The sequence below is a fragment of the Pseudophryne corroboree genome, chromosome 4, assembly GCF_028390025.1.
Source record: "Pseudophryne corroboree isolate aPseCor3 chromosome 4, aPseCor3.hap2, whole genome shotgun sequence".
Lineage (NCBI taxonomy): Eukaryota > Metazoa > Chordata > Amphibia > Anura > Myobatrachidae > Pseudophryne > Pseudophryne corroboree.
In genome coordinates, this window is record NC_086447.1 from 570,355,664 (window position 1) to 570,372,671 (window position 17,008).

The following is a 17,008-nucleotide window of genomic DNA, read 5'->3' on the forward strand; positions in this document are numbered from 1 at the left end:
GGACATCTTGCCTCTGTAGAGCCAGTTTGAGCAAGGAGAGATTAATTGCTTCTTTTTTGGTGGGGGTCCAAACCAACCCGTCATTTCAGTCACAGTCGTGTGGCAGACCCTGTCACTGAAATGATGGGTTGGTTAAAGTGTGCATGTCCTGTTTATACAACATAAGGGTGGGTGGGAGGGCCCAAAGACAATTCCATCTTGCACCTCTTTTTTCTTTCATTTTTCTTTGCGTCATGTGCTGCTTGGGGGGTGTTTTTTGGAAGGGCCATCCTGCGTGACACTGCAGTGCCACTCCTAGATGGGCCAGGTGTTTGTGTCGGCCACTAGGGTCGCTTAGCTTACTCACACAGCTACCTCATTGCGCCTCTTTTTTTCTTTGCGTCATGTGCTGCTGTTTGGGGAGTGTTTTTTGGAAGGGCCATCCTGCGTGACACTGCAGTGCCACTCCTAGATGGGCCAGGTGTTTGTGTCGGCCACTAGGGTCGCTTAGCTTACTCACACAGCTACCTCATTGCGCCTCTTTTTTTCTTTGCGTCATGTGCTGTTTGGGGGGTGTTTTTTGGAAGGGCCATCCTGCGTGACACTGCAGTGCCACTCCTAGATGGGCCAGGTGTTTGTGTCGGCCACTAGGGTCGCTTAGCTTACTCACACAGCTACCTCATTGCGCCTCTTTTTTTCTTTGCGTCATGTGCTGTTTGGGGAGTGTTTTTTGGAAGGGCCATCCTGCGTGACACTGCAGTGTCACTCCTAGATGGGCCAGGTGTTTGTGTCGGCCACTTGGGTCGCTTAGCTTAGCCATCCAGCGACCTCGGTGCAAATTTTAGGACTAAAAATAATATTGTGAGATGTGAGGTGTTCAGAATAGACTGAAAATGAGTGGAAATTATGGTTATTGAGGTTAATAATACTTTGGGATCAAAATGACCCCCAAATTCTATGATTTAACATGTTTTTTAGGGTTTTTTGAAAAAAACACCCGAATCCAAAACACACCCGAATCCGACAAAAAAAATTTGGTGAGGTTTTGCCAAAACGCGTTCGAACCCAAAACACAGCCGCGGAACCGAACCCAAAACCAAAACACAAAACCCGAAAAATTTCCGGTGCTCATCACTAGTTTGCATAAGGCACTAGTGGAGACATGCCTGGGCAAAATGCCAAAAAAATCCACCTCTTCTGTGTGGAATTATTTCTATGTGAGGAAGAGGATGAGGATGTAAAAACTGAAGGGGGTGAGGAAAAGGAGAATAGGGATGATGATTAATTGCTTCTTTTTTGGTGGGGGCACAAACAAATTAATCATTTTAACCAAAGTTGTGTGGCAGACCCTGTCGCTGAAATTATTGGTTTGTTAAGTTTGCATGTCCTGTTTATACAATATAAGGGTGGGTAGGTTCTTTGTCTGCCACTTCATTCCAGAGGTGCTGCCCTATATCGGGTGCTGCTCCTCTGCCATATCAGTCATGGGGTGCTGTCCCAGTGCCATTTAAGTCCAGTGGTGCTGCTGCCTGTTTGCTGTGCTGTGTAATTCTCCAGGGGTGCTGCCTATGCTGTATAAGTCCAGGTGTGTTGCCTATCTGTTGTATAAGTCTAGGGGTGATGCCTATCTGCTGTGTACTGTAAGTCCAGAGGCGCTGCCGTATAAGTCCAGGTATGCCCTGACTGAACCCGCTCATCTCTAGTAGTTATATCTTCTAGTGTGCACTGTGTACCCAGTATTAAAGAGAAGTTCTTCACAATTATTTCATGTTAGGAACTCAAATGATGGCTCCAATTAGTAAACCTTAATTATGATTTATTAATGTTCCACATTTTGGGATTATTTACAAGATGCACATTTGTTGTACAGGGTTCTTTTCCTTTATTTTTTAAATGTTTTCTCCTTAATAATTGTACAATATGAAGGCTGCGTAGGGTCACCGCAAGACCTTGCGATGTTAGAAGAACAGAGTTTCAGTTATTATATTGCTTCACTTTCCATTGCACTGCAGCGCTAGATGGCCAGGAGCTCCTGTGAGGCACAAATAGTTACTGAAAAAGGGTCCAGTATGGAGTCTCATGGTGGCTTACAGCTAGGAAGAGGTCTGGCTTGCCAGGCTTAGTCTGGTGGCACAGAGGTTAGCATTGCTTCCTCACACAGTCCTACTTGTACTATGAAATGAGTTTGGACTAGAGTGGTAAGCTCCACTAGGGAAGCGGCTCAATAACAAAAAATTCACTGCAAAGTCCTTTTTAGTACTGTACCAAACCCACTCGAACTCAACTTGCCCAATTGGGGGCTGCTGTGGGAGCTCACGAGGGACTGCTAAAACATATAAGAGGCTGCTTTATTTAAAAATAAAATCTGAATAAAATAAGCAAGACACACAGGTATGCTCACATAAGCGTGTAACTGGGAGCTGTGAAAAATGAAAATAAGGCAACTGCCACAAAATATGTAAATAAAAATGCAATAAAAATATGGAAAAAAGATCAGTAGTCAAGAGCAAGAGCCACTATCATGCGCGTGCCAAAAGCTCACCTGCAAATATGGGGGCATGGCCTAGATGCCATAAAGCCACACCCCATTTTTGTGTGCACACCTTTTGGTTTAACGTTTGTAGAAGTATGACCTCATATCATAACCCCATTTTTCGTCATGTTGTACAGTGCCAGATACATATAATGCCCCAGTACAGTGCCACATACATATAAAAACGCCCCAAAATGGGTGCCTCCACAGTGCCAGATACATATATGCCCTCAGTGCCAGATACACATGTCCCCAGTGCCAGATACATATGTCCCCACAGTGCCAGCTATGCCCCAGTGCTAGATACACATGTCCACACAGTGCCAGATATGCCCCCAGTGCTTGCTGTGCTCCCAGTGCCAGATATGCCCCCAGTACCTGCTATGCCCCCAGTGCAAATACACATGTCCCCACAGAGCCTGCTATGCCCCCAGTGCCAGATATGGCCCAGTGGCAGATACACATGTCCCCACAGTGCCTGCTATGCCCCCAGTGCCAGATACACATGTCCCCCACAGTGCCTGCTATGCCCCCAGTGCCTGCTATGACCCCAGTGCCAGATATGCCCCCAGTGCAGATACATGTTTCCCTAGTGCCTGCTATGCCCCCAGTGCCAGATATGCCCCATGCCAGAAACACATGTCCCCCACAGTGCCTACTAGGCCCCCTGTTCCAGATATGCCCCCAGTGCCAGATACACATGTCCCAACAGTGCCTGCTATGCCCCCAGTGCCTGCTATGCTCCCAGTGCCAGATATGCTGCCAGTGCCTGCTATGCCCCCAGTGCAGATACACATGTCCCCACAGTGCCTGCTATGCCCCCAGTGCCAGATATGCACCCAGTGCCAGATACACATGTCCCCACAGTGCCTGCTATGCCCCCAGTGCCAGATATGCCCCCGTTGCTGATACACATGTCTCCACAGTACCTGCTATGCCCCCAGTGCCAGATATGCCCCCAGTGCCAGATACACATATACCCACAGTGCTCACCAGCCCTCCCCTCTGCGCCCCGCTCCCTGTGCTGCTGCTGCTCACTCTCCAGCAGCAGTGTCTCTCTTCAATTAGGCACTGGTCCATGAGCCAATCAAAGCTAGCGGGCCGGCAGCCAATCAGGAGCCTTAGCTGCCAGTCCGAAAGCTCTGATTGGCTCACAGGCCAGTGCTGAATTGAAGCAAGACACCGCCGCCGGAGAGGCGTGTGTGTGTCTGGGGCTGGGGGCAGCGGTGGTCAGGAGTAGACCGAGCCGCAGGAGGTGGATGAAAGAGCCACATGCGGCTCAAGAGCCACAGGTTGGCTGGATTACAAGGAAAGGCTTACTAGGTTGAATATGTATACACTGGAAAAGAGGTGTCTAAGAGGAGACATTATTAATTTCTTCAAATATGCAAAGGGACACTACAAAGGGTTATCAGAGGAATTATTTATTAAAAGAACTGTTTTTGGGACACGTGGGCACTCATTGAAGTTGGAGGGAATAAAATTCCGTATGCAACGGAGGAAAGGGTTCTTTACTGTTAGGGCAATAAGGATTTGGAATTCCTTGCCTGAGAAAGTGGTAATGGTGGATTCTGTAAATGCGTTTACAAAAGGATTGGATGGATTTCTGATTGAAAAGGTTATCCAAGGTTACATCATTTAAAATATTGACATTGTTAATCTGGGTATAATATAATTTATAGTTGTTAACTAGTCATAAAGCATTCTTCAGCAGGTACAGTAAAATAAACTCAACTTAATACAGAATACAGGTTGAACATGATGGACATTTTGCCTCTTTTCAACCTCAATTACTATGTTACTATGTTACGATGTCTAGGCCTGACCTTCCCAAGACTGTATGGGTAGAGGAGGCTCCTACCACCATTTGCATACCATCTGCAAGTGCTGGGAGGAGCACTGCCAGTCCAGTTGCTGATATTGAGATCGAGGATGTCACTGTAGAAGTACACCAGGATGAGGAGGATATTCGTGTAGCTGGGGCTGAGGAGGAAGTTGACGATGAGGATTCTGATGATGATGTGGTTTGTTTGCATAAGGCACTAGTGGAGACAGTTGTTGGACTTGGGTTGAAAAAGCCCATTGTCATGCCTGGGCAAAATACAAAAAAAATCCACCTCTTCTGTGTGGAATTATTTCTATGTGAGGAAGAGGATGAGGATGTAAACACTGAAGGGGGTGAGGAATAGGAGGATGAGGATGAGGATTAATTGCTTCTTTTTTGGTGGGGGCACAAACAAAATAATAATTTCAACCAAAGTTGTGTGGCAGACCCTGTCGCTTAAATTATTAGTTTGTTAAAGTGTGCATGTCCTGTTTATACAATATAAGGGTGGGTAGGTTCTTTGTCTGCCACTTCATTCCAGAGGTGCTGCCCTATATCGGGTGCTGCTTCTCTGCCATATCAGTCTTGGGGTGCTGTCCCAGTGCCAGTGCCATTTAAGTCCAGGGGTGCTGCTGCCTGTTTGCTGTGCTGTGTAATTCTCCAGGGGTGCTGCCTATGCTGTATAAGTCCAGGGGTGTTGCCTATCTGTTGTATAAGTCCAGGGGTGTTGCCTATCTGTTGTATAAGTCTAGGGGTGATGCCTATCTGCTGTGTACTGTAAGTCCAGAGGCGCTGCCGTATAAGTCCAGGTATGCCCTGTCTGAACCCGCTCATCTCTAGTAGTTATATCTTCTAGTGTGCACTGTGTACCCAGTATTAGAGAGAAGTTCTTCACAATTATTTCATGTTAGGAACTCAAATGATGGCTCCAATTAGTAAACCTTAATTATGATTTATTAATGTTCCACATTTTGGGATTATTTACAAGATGCACATTTGTTGTACAGGGTTCTTTTCCTTTATTTTTAAATGTTTTCTCCTTAATAATTGTACAATATGAAGGCTGCGTAGGGTCACCGCAAGACCTTGCGATGTAAGAAGAACAGAGTTTCAGTTATTATATTGCTTCATGGTGGCTTACAGCTAGGAAGAGGTCTGGCTTGTCAGGCTTAGTCTGGTGGCACAGAGGTTAGCATTGCTTCCTCATGCAGTCCTACTTGTACTATGAAATGAGTTTGGACTAGAGGGGTAAGCTCCACTAGGGAAGGGGCTCACTCGAATTCAACTTGCCCAATTAGGGGCTGCTGTGGGAGCTCACGAGGGACTGCTAAAACATCTAAGAGGCTGCTTTATTTAAAAATAAAATCTTAATAAAATAAACAAAACACACAGGTATGCTCACATGCATGTAACTGGGATACACAGGTATGCTCACATGCGTGTAACCGGGAGCTGTCAAAAATGAAAATAAGGCAACTGCCACACATTAAGTAAATAAAAATGCAATTAAAAAATGGGGAAAAAACTAACCCATTCAATTTTCACAAAATAAGTCTCCAGACTCTGTGGAGTGGAAAATATCCAATATTTATTCTGTGGTATACACAAGTTTATTTGCATCCCATCATTAAATCCAAGATTATTATAATCCCTGAAAATGGAGAAGGGGGTACAAATTCGGAGGCTTTGAACCCTAGTTTTTCAGTTTGTCCAGTAATGTGGTAATTACATATTTGTTTGGTTAAAGTCCTTTCTGTTCCACACCAAAATAGGAGTGGAGGTGAAAGTCTGTGTGTTGTTCCTGATTGCGTGTGCCTCTCTAATTTTCAGTCACCTTCTTGACACTGTCCTCTTCCTCTTGCCTCTTCTCATAATGTGAAAAGTCATCAAATATGGAGGTGATATGTTTGTAGCTAGCTATCATTCGGAGAACTTGGCAAGCTTTTTCCAAGGGGACCACCTGTCGCCGAAATGATGGATTTATTAAACTGTGCATGTCCTGTTTAACCACTTGCCTGTCATGGTTGCATCAGATGCGACCATGCCTGCAAGTGCTTTATCTGACAGGGAAGGTGACCTTCCCTCTGCTGCTGCTGTCAGAGGGACCGGAAAGGTCCCTCTGCCTCCCTGCTTTCTCCCCTACTGATTACCGTGCTGTTGATCCCTGCTGATTGGTCAGCACGGCAGGGAACTCCACCCCCAGTGGAGACAATAGCAGATGCAGGTGAGTGTAAATTATCGCCCCCCCCCCAGCCCACCTGTGTACCTGACAGCTGTCCGGGCTCTAAAAACTAGAGTCGCGACGGTTGCGATGTTACCAATATTCCGATGGTCACAATGTTTCCAAACAATGTTCCAATGTTTGGGAAAAAAGAAAAAAACTATTTTTTTTTTAACTAAAATAATTCACCTAATTTACTCATAAAAAAAAATCAGAGTGGTTTTTGGGGGAAAAAATTGTCAGTTAAGTGGTTAAACAACATAAGGGTGGGTGCACCTCTTTCTTTGCATTATGTGTTCTATGGGGCCTAGTTTTTAAAACTGCCATCCTGTCTGCCACTGCAGTGCCACTCCTAGATGAGCTAGGTGTTTGTGCTGCCCACTTAGCTTAGTCATCAAGCTCGGTGCAACCTTTTGGCCTAAAAACAATATTGTGAGTTGTGAGGTGTTCAGAAAAGACTGGAAATTAGTGGAAATGATTGTTATTGAGGTTAATAAAGCTGTAGGATAAAAGAAAAACATAAAATTCTGTGATTTTAGCTGTTATTATGTGGGGGGGGGGGGTTTAAAAAAAATCCAGATCCAAAACCCGAAAGGGTGGTTTTGGCAAAACCAATCCAGATCCAAAACACGAATGGAGATCCAGATCCAACACCAAAACACAAAAAGTGTCTGGTGCACATCTCTAGTTGTAAGTGAAATTAAACTGCTGTGTTTGTGCAGCTGCCATAGCCAGATTAAGGGGGGGGGGGATGCAGGGAATACTGTACCCCAGGCCCCTCTTTATCAGGGGGTCCCTGGCCAGAGCACACTGACATCACTAGCTTTCCCACTTATGCAGCTGCAGAACCAGACAGCAAGAATGCGAGCAGGACAGTATGCAGTGCAGGCAGAGACACAGGAGTATCAGATTTCATGAACTATCGACGGAGCTTCCCAACCAGAGGAGAGATAGAAGGGTGGAAAGAGCTGTAAGTGACACAGGGTGGGATCCCTGTGTCATTTACAGCTCTCGCCACACCTGGGTGTCTGATTCCTTTGTAACTTGTTATCTAATGATGGTCTAGAGAGACACACACACACACACACACACACACACACACACACACACACACACATAGAGTCTTCCTGAGTCCTGTCCCAGTGTGTAAGTAGCACAGAGGCTGCTGCTATTTTTGCATGTGACATGATAAATTATATATTTTATTTTTCTATGTGTATTTTAAGGTTGTTCAAGTTGTCTTAGTTCCACTTCAGGAAAACTTTATAAAATAGTAGCCTTTCAATTAGGTGGAGCTATAAACAGTACCCAGGCATTGTTAAACTATTAGTTTAAATCTAATACACACCATCGGGCTAAATTTAATATACACAATCCATACATCCCAACATGACCCATTCCAGGAGAGACAAAATGCTCTTTACCTGGACTTCTTTCTTAATGTATGATTACAATCACCTGTGTTGAATCACCTTTCTTATCAATTAAATAGTTCAACACATGTGACTACAATCTTATATTAAGAGGAACATCAATGTAAAGATCATTTTGTCCCTCCTGGAATAGGTCAAGTTGGGAGGTATGCCAAATCTTATACACAGCCCCCCTTCCACCGGGGCCCCCATGTATAAAGTGCCCCGGGCACCCCCAAGTTTTAATCTGGCCCTGGCAGCTGCTCTATCAATAAGTTCAGATAGCCAGTTATCTGCAGTATTTGGACAATATTGATGAAAAATGCAAATGTTGAATAGTTAGAAGTGTTCATTTATAAAATTGTAAATGATGATAAATTAGCACTAATGTTATTAATAGTAATTTTGGAACTAAACCTAATTACAAATTATTTTTTTTAATAAGTCTTAAAACCAATATCATTACCAAAACCAACATGCTCAAAGACAAAACCAAAGACAAAATCATAAAAATGCTTCACTGCTAAAACCAATAGCAAAACAAAAACACAGGGGTCTGAGCACATCTCCACTGACATATACTATTAGCTTAAAGTGCTTGTGAAGCTGTTAGTGTTTGTTTCTCTTCCATGTCAGTGTCACCCAGTATACTGGCAAACAATCAGTCTGAGGAGTCAAGGATGACACCATCCACCTGCCATGGTTAAAAAAAAGTAGGGTGAATGGCAGTACACATATTTGGGGCAACCCCAAGGACTGGCCTTGGGTATAATACGTTATACTGCACTGGTAAGGATGGTACAGAAAAATTTATATTTAGATATATTGATGAATATTAGATTGTAATCTATGCAAATTAGTAACTCCCTAGCTACTTTATATTAGTTTGTAATATTGATTAATCTATGGGGGCATAAGATAGCTATTTTATTTAAACAAAAAACACAATTGTCATTTTCATGGCAATAAGAAAATATCATATTACATTTAAAAACAGGGTTGGACTGGCCCACAGGGGAACAGGGGAAACCACCAGTGGGCCCTACTGCCTCTGGGCCCTCCTCCTCCTCTAGGGATCAAGTTCCAGACTATCCTAGTGCACTGGATTTATGCATAATACATATGTTACATTTTACTTCACAATCATTTGATTAATTATATATTTTCCAAGGGGCACAGAACATGTACTCTGTAATGATTAGTCAAACTCCTGTGGTGGCTGGCCACGTCCCCACTGGAACCTGGCTACATCTTTAAGCATGGGTCCCTTTAGCAGCATCCTCCCGGTGGGCCCTTCATGCCCCAGTCCGACACTGTTTAACAAATATATCTTGCTGTAGTGATGGGAAATCTAGTTCAGTTTGGGGATTAGTTCATTATGTTCTAGTTCACTGAAAAGATTAGTTCAGAAGATTAGTTCATCTAGTTCATTTAGTTCATCATTTCACTCACTGACTCTGAGACTGAAAGGAGTGATTAGATTTAGAACTAGTCTAGAGACTATTACACAGAGTGTAGGTATTTCTAATACTAGCTCATTGTAGGAGTTATAATCTTTTTCAAATGATCAGATATGTTTAAAATGTCAGATTTTTTTTATTTTTAAGAAAAGCAATAAGTTATATAGCAACCATGTATCTCTGCAATATTAATCCCATTGTTGGTACTCCTTTTTACTTCATAATATGCAAGTGAAAGACCCAAATCCAGAGTAATGTCATAAGTCACTTTTAGTTTTTTCTGCTTTTAAAATACAGTAATTAAAAGAAAAAATAGTCCCTTTGCCCCAATGTAACAGACCTTAGAGAGAGATAAAGTGGAGATGTTGCAAAGCTTCTGTCATTTATCTTCAATAGTATATAAAGTGACAGAAGCTGATTGGTTGCTATGGGCAACTGCTCTACTTTACGTCACTTGAAGGTTCATAGTACATATCCCCCTGTGTTTTGTGTGGAGTAATCATATCCTACAGGATAGCATGCAGCACTCAGCACTGTGTCTTTAGCTGATTGGGAGTGTAGCTTCTCACCTAATATACTGGGGAAATGAATCATGGCTATATGCAGTTCAGTATCAGCTCCATACAATGCATATGCCTGAGCACAGCAGTGCCACACACATGGTAGCTTAGAAGTACTGTACTGACTCGTATGGCTGTATGAGTCATTGAGTCAGTGAACTGATCAGTGAACTGTAATGAATCACTGACTGAACTACTGAACTACTTGCAAGGAGAGTGACTCGTGAGTCGTCAGGACAATGCAGTTCAATCAGCTCCACAGAGTCCACTGACTCCATGAGCACAGCAGTGACCCCTGTGGCAGCTGAGGTAAACTGACTCATTAGTATTCAGTATTCACTCTGTCTGTCACACACACACACACACACACACTGATTGGTTGCTATGGGCAACAACTCCACTTCTATTGAACTACCTAAGTATATGTACCATCATATTTCTAATTATTTCAAGTTGAATTAAAAGAAAATATTGTACCAGGTTGAAAAATAAAGTGTATTTATTTTAACAGCTGTAACATATTGTGTAACAAAGGTCCAGATGTCAGAAGCAATCTCTACACCTCAATAATATACTAGACTTGGACAAATATCAGTAATTCCTACTGTACCATTACCATTATGGTTTACTGATGCATCATATTGTATAAACTGGAAGAGTACAACAAAAACCTAACAGACAAACTATATATATATATATATATATATATATATATATATATATATATTACTCTCACATAGAGAAAAATGTCAACTTGAACAAAACTGTAACTACATTTACAGATTATGGTTTAGAAACAGGATTTGCCCCACTTTCGATGTTGTGAGTCTGTTTCTCCTCTCTGAAAGTATTTGCCCTGCTTTTGAAAATATTCTCTCACAGGGAACTGAAGAGGCCATAACACACAATCACCGCTTTGCCAGTTGAAAAAGTCTTGGATAGATTTCTTTTCTTTCATTCCACCAAAGTAGTGGGTCCTCAGTCCTCCTTAAGATGGGTTGTTGCATGTATCTGTCCAGTTCTATAATTCCTGCAGCCACTGGATTCTGTACTGCAACAACTTTGCTGATTTCTGTATCAAAATCACCCCATAGGCATGAGCTGGATTGTGAGGTTTGAGTTTCTTCCACAGGTGCTATAGGTATTTCTTCTGTAATTCTCAATCCACACACTTTTCTCTTCAGATTTTCATACGCCATGTGAAATTTAGCCTCATCTGAAAATCCGTACCTTTTAAATCTTGGGTCCAAAAGTGTTGCCTGATTGTTAAGTTCGTTATCTTCCAGGTCTTTGAATCTTCGAGCAAGTTGCTCCCTCAAAATTGTCACCATAGATGTTATTTCTGTTGGCGTTGATTGCTCAGCCAACAATGACTCCATTTTCTTATTCATAATTTTTACAAAAAGAATCACTTTTGATCTGGGCACAGATTTTTCAGCACTAACTTCCACTGTGACGTCTTGAAAAATCTGTAGTACATCTATTGATTTTTCAGCAACTGTCCATTCATGGGATGTCAAGGTATTCAGTTCTGTGTGTAGCACAGCTAAGGTGGCAACTACTGCATCCTTTACCATGACGATCCTGGATATCATGTCCAAAGTAGAGTTCCATCTAGTAGGAACATCTTGGGTCAGTTTCAGCTCTGGTAGTCCCATCTGTTTCTGAGTGTCATGCAATTTTGTAAGGCCATGGGAACTTTTTTTGAAAAATTCAACAATACCTTTAATCTTATTTATAATAATATGAATGCCAGAAACCGAAATTCCAGCATGAACTACCAAGTTCACACAATGTGCAAAACATGGTAGATGTCGCCATTTGCACAATCTGACAGCAGCTACAATGTTAGCTGCATTGTCTGTGACAACAGCAACCACCTTATTTTCCAGACCCCATTCATGCACTGTGTCTTTTAACCGTCTACATAGATTTTCTGAAGTGTGTCTTTCTGGCATTTCAAGACATTCTAAGAGAACTGAACGTAGCTGCCATTCTGAATTAATAAAATGCGCTGTGATTGCATTAAAACTTTGATTATTCAAAGAAGTCCATGAGTCTGTAGTTAAGCAAACTGCATCAACTTCTTGCAAGGTTGAGCGCACTTCCTGTACAGTGCTGTTGTAGAGACGCAATAGCAAACTGCTAGATACAGTTTTCCTCGTGGGAAGATTGTATGCTGGGCAAAGAGAATGGACAAACTTTTTAAACTCATCCTCCTCCACAATGCTAAATGGGTGGAAACCCTTGATAATAAATGTTAGCAGTTGCTCATCCAATTCTTTTGAGCGCTTAACAGACACTGGCCTATTGCTGCTGAAATAGCTACCTAAGGTTGCTTGTTGCTTGGTTTGAACAGTTTTTACAGTGGACGAAAAACCTGTAGCAACTTCAGTTGAATTTACAGTTGCAATGGTACCTTGTGACGGTTCAGGTGTATTGTCTTGAACGTCATCTTCACATCTTGTATGATGAGACGCTGTATTTATCGGTGGTTGTTGTGTCTCACTCCTAGTAGTGGATATTGTTGGATGTTTTGATTTCAAATGGCGTGACAGATTACTCAAAGAACCGCAAGTTATACTAATGTCACTTGAGCAGTAGGAACACCTTGCTTTTTTCTCATTTCCAGTAAGTTTGAAATTATTCCATATCTGGCTTCTCTTTCTCTTCAGTGAATTATCTGCACTCATCATGCACACTTATAGTTGCTTCAATCACTACTGGGTACAAATGACTGTCCAGTCTACAGTATTTGGTGATAGACAATATTGTATACCACTACAAAATCAGGGGGGAGGGGGGGGGGGGGGAATATAATAGATTCTAAAAAGGGTAGGTGGAAAAATTGCCCTTAGCAACCAATCAGCTTTTACTTATCATATACAGTCTATAATAAATGATAGGCAGGAGTGGATGACTGCTATCAGCAACTGTTCCACTTTATTTTTATTGAAGGTTCATTAGACAGACATACATATCCCCCTATGTCTTGTGTGGAGTAATCAGACCCTACAGGATAACATGCAGCACTCAGAACTGTGTCTTACAGGATAGCATGCAGCACTCAGAACTGTGTCTTTGGCTGATTGGGAGTGACAGTGTACCTTGTGACCACCTAATATGCTAGGTGAATTAATCATGGCTATATGCAGCGGGATCCAGTCTGAAGATCGACAGTGTCTAGGTCGACAATGTTTAGGTCGACCACTATAGGTCGACAGTCACTAGGTCGACATGGATGTAAGGTCGACAGGGTTTCTAGGTCGACATGTGCTAGGCCGACAGGTCTAAAGGTCGACATGAGTTTTTCACAATTTTTTTCTTTTTTTTTTCTTTTTTCATACTTAACGATCCACGTGGACTACGATTGGAATGGTAAAGTGTGCCGAGCGAAGCGGTAGCAGAGCGAAGGCACCATGCCCGAAGCATGGCGAGCGTAGCGAGCCATGCGAGGGGACGCGGTGCACTAATTTGGGATACCGGTCACTCTCCGAAGAAAACGACACCCAAAAAAAACAACCTCATGTCGACCTTTAGACCTAGCACATGTCGACCTAGAAACCCTGTCGACCTTCCATCCATGTCGACCTAGTGACTGTCGACCTATAGTGGTCGACCTAAACATTGTCGACCTAGACACTGTCGATTTGATGAACCACACATATGCAGTTCAGGATCAGCTCCATAGCATATGCCTGAGCACAGCAGTGCCACACATGGTAGCTTAGAAGTACTGTACTGACTCGTATGGCTGTATGAGTCATTGAGTCAGTGAACTGATCAGTGAACTGTAATGAATCACTGACTGAACTACTGAACTACTTGCAAGGAGAGTGACTCATGAGTCATCAGGACAATGCAGTTCAATCAGTTCCACAGAGTGAGTCCACTCCATGTCTGAGCACAGCAGTGACCCCTGTGGCAGCAGAGATGTACTGACTCATGAGTATTGCTGAGTGAGAGCTGAATAACAACAGTGCTGCTGCACCTCTACAACACCCAGCAGAAGATTTAGTACAGCAGTATGCACAAGAGCCAGTAGTACCAGAAGTAGCAGCAAGTGTTTGGACATCTGCACTAATAGGACAGTGATTGTATCACAGAAAGGTGAGCAGCATGACCACACATGCTCACTCACAGACACACATAGACTTTGGCTAGGCAGTGCAGATGCTATTTTTTTATTAGATCTGTATTGCTGGGCTGTGTTGTACTTTTAACTTTCATTTCACAGTATCAGATTCAGGCAGTGAAAATCCAGTGAATGAGACAGTGAGAAGCCTAATGCAGCTGCTGGCTCTATTCTGTCTGTGTCTGACTCCTCCTTCCTGATGAACTAATCGTTGCCAAAGCTGTGAACTGAACGAACTAGTTCACTTTAAAGATTAGTTCATTTTGAAATAATCATTCATGAACTACCCATCACTATCTTGCTGTGATACAGGCTCCTGTAATAGCCTTTCTTTCCAAAGAGTAAAAAGTAATGCCGTAGTTTATGCTATGGTCCCCAGGTATAGTCCTAGTGAGGAAAATTGACTTTGTGGCCAACAGGCTGGTCATGTATGAGTAAGGACTGATGGGGAATACATCAGCCCATAGGTTATTATGGACTAATTCCATCTGAAAGAACCATGATATAGTTATTTTGTTCTGAGCCGGATAAATTTGCTATTATTGTAGTCTCCATAGACAGCAATGGCAACTGCATTTGATATCAAAAGCAGAGCAACCACAGCTGATATCTTAACTATTCACTGCTGTACAATCATAATAAATACCCACAACTACATAAAAATTGGCAAGTATATCTAGTTTAATAAATATGCTGCTAGATTTCCATATGTTCCCTTCAATCTGTTCCATATGTTACAGTGATTTACTGTGTCATACCTCCCAATGTTTAAGTGACAATCTCCACACTGCATGAGCAGACCCATGAGAGTCAGCACCAGGTATCAGAGGATCATGTAAGGAACCCCTCCATTGTGACTTTCTGACCTCACCATACAGTATGGAAGGCTTCTCCGCAGTGCCGTAACTAGACATTTTGGTGCCGCGTGCAAGAAACAGCATCAGCACCCCCCCCCCCTCATGTTTTGAAAAAAAGAAAAAAAAACTCCCCCAGGCTGGCTGACATAAACATTTACATGGTAAATTAATATTTGAGAGCTAAAGGGATTAATTTATAAGGGTTATATAAAGCAGAAAGCAGACAGCAGAAAGTTAAGTGACTGAAGAGATACGATCAGACAGGTGTGTAGAAAGGGAAGAGGTGGTACAGTATGACAGGTGGATGGAAAGAATAGTACATCAGTGGAGTTAAGAGCCAGGAAGATTAGAATTGACAGTGGAAATATAGATTCTGGCCAACTAGCATATCCAAAGAGAGAGAGACTTAAAATGATTGAAGATCGTTATGCAGTAATGTGCACAATGCTCATGACTATAAACTAACTACTGGAGACACTGTGTGTAGCTGGAGGCAGTGAGTAGTTGGAGAGGTGGCAGTAGGGAGTGTGTCCAAGACTCACATACAGTGCAGGTGTGAAAGTACTTTCAGGTAGTGTATCTAATAGATGCTATGTGAGAGGTGGTGGCTACTTGTCACCTCCAAAACAGAGGAAGCATTCACTGCTCCCAGGCCCATCAATATTACTTACCCACCACCACTCTGGAACTGTCCTGCTGCCCACTGCCTCTTCCTCATGTAAGGGCTCCCAGCTGGCCCTGCAGTGCAGCAGTCAACTCTCCATCGCAATGCTGCCTCCTCTCCACAGCAGACAGCGCTGACCTGTGCCCGCTGCCTCTCCCTCAAGTGGAGAGGCTTCCTTGATCAGCCAGCATTCCCTGCTCCCATCCTCATTAATACTTACCCACCAATGCTCCGGAGCTGTCCTGCTGCCCGCTGCCTCTTCCTCGTGTCCTCAGCTGTCGGTTGACTCCACAGCACACCGAGGGACTCTCCATAATCAGCGCTGCCTGCTGTGGCCAATCGGGGACTCAGCGTCAGATGCGCTCTCTCCACAGGTGTGCTGTGTGCAAAGCACTCTCTGCACACACCTAGTTATGGGTCCTCCCCTGTATACTGTAAAACTGTCTTAATTGAAAAGTGTTGAAAAGTATTCTGGAGTTCTAAATACATGTTAGTAAGAATAACTAGATAGAGTAAAAAAAAATGTTTTTGTTGAACATAGGGGGTTATTCAGAGTTGGTCACAGATTTTGCAATCTTAGCAAACTCTGCAACCACTAAAATCACATGCTGAGGGCAGCCCAGAATGTGTGGTGCCACCCAGTGATGCGATCACAATTCAATTTGCATCACGAAAACGTCAAATAGAGGTTGACCCGTGCCTATGCAGCATGGATGTGCATGCATGGGCACCGCCACCATGGGGTAAATTTACTAAGGTGGGAGATTTTTAGAACTGGTGATGTTGCCCATAGCAACCAATCAGATTATATCTCTTATCTGCTAGAAGCAGCTAGATAAATGGTAAGTAGAATCTGATTGGTTGCCATGGGCAACATCACCAGTTCTAAAAATCTCCCACCTTAGTAAATTTACCCCCATGTTTCCAATCACAGAAAACTCAAGCAATGTCATCAGCCAGCCCCAAGAATGACCTCGACATGCCTGTATTTCCTGCTACACTCCCCCTCCCAACGCTGCATCATTGCCTCTGGACGCCCGTCGCCTGTCAATCATGATGCGATCGCCTCCTTCCATGATGCGATCACTTAATAACAGGTTGTGCATGCGCACTTCAGCTGCTGTGCGTGCGCAAATGTCCGGTAAGTGGCTGTTTGTGCAATCGCATCAGCTGCGACAGGGTCTGAATTAGGCCATATTGCTGTTAAAAATTCAAAACGATTATGGGACAAGGTTAAATAGTTGGTGTTTTTCCCTTTACACATTATTTTAGTTTCACCTAAATGTATTAAAAGGCTTTTGGCTCAATTTTCATGCAAAACTGCTCCAAACCCTTTTCTTGTCATTTTAGTAAGCAAGATCG

At 43.0% G+C, this 17,008-nt stretch overlaps 1 protein-coding gene across 1 annotated transcript; it reads right to left on the reverse strand.

Moving 5' to 3' along the window:
• Positions 1–10,898: 10,898 nt before the first annotated feature.
• On the reverse strand, positions 10,899–12,683 carry LOC134910957 (E3 SUMO-protein ligase ZBED1-like). The gene has a single exon (XM_063919349.1). The coding sequence runs from the start codon at positions 12,681–12,683 to the stop codon at positions 10,899–10,901; it is 1,785 nt and encodes a 594-aa protein (XP_063775419.1).
• Between the last annotated feature and the right edge of the window lie 4,325 nt (positions 12,684–17,008).

Excerpts from the sequence above, each read along its gene's own strand:
- LOC134910957 (XM_063919349.1), bottom strand. The coding sequence starts at position 12,683 with ATGAGTGCAGATAATTCACTGAAGAGAAAGAGAAGCCAGATATGGAAT.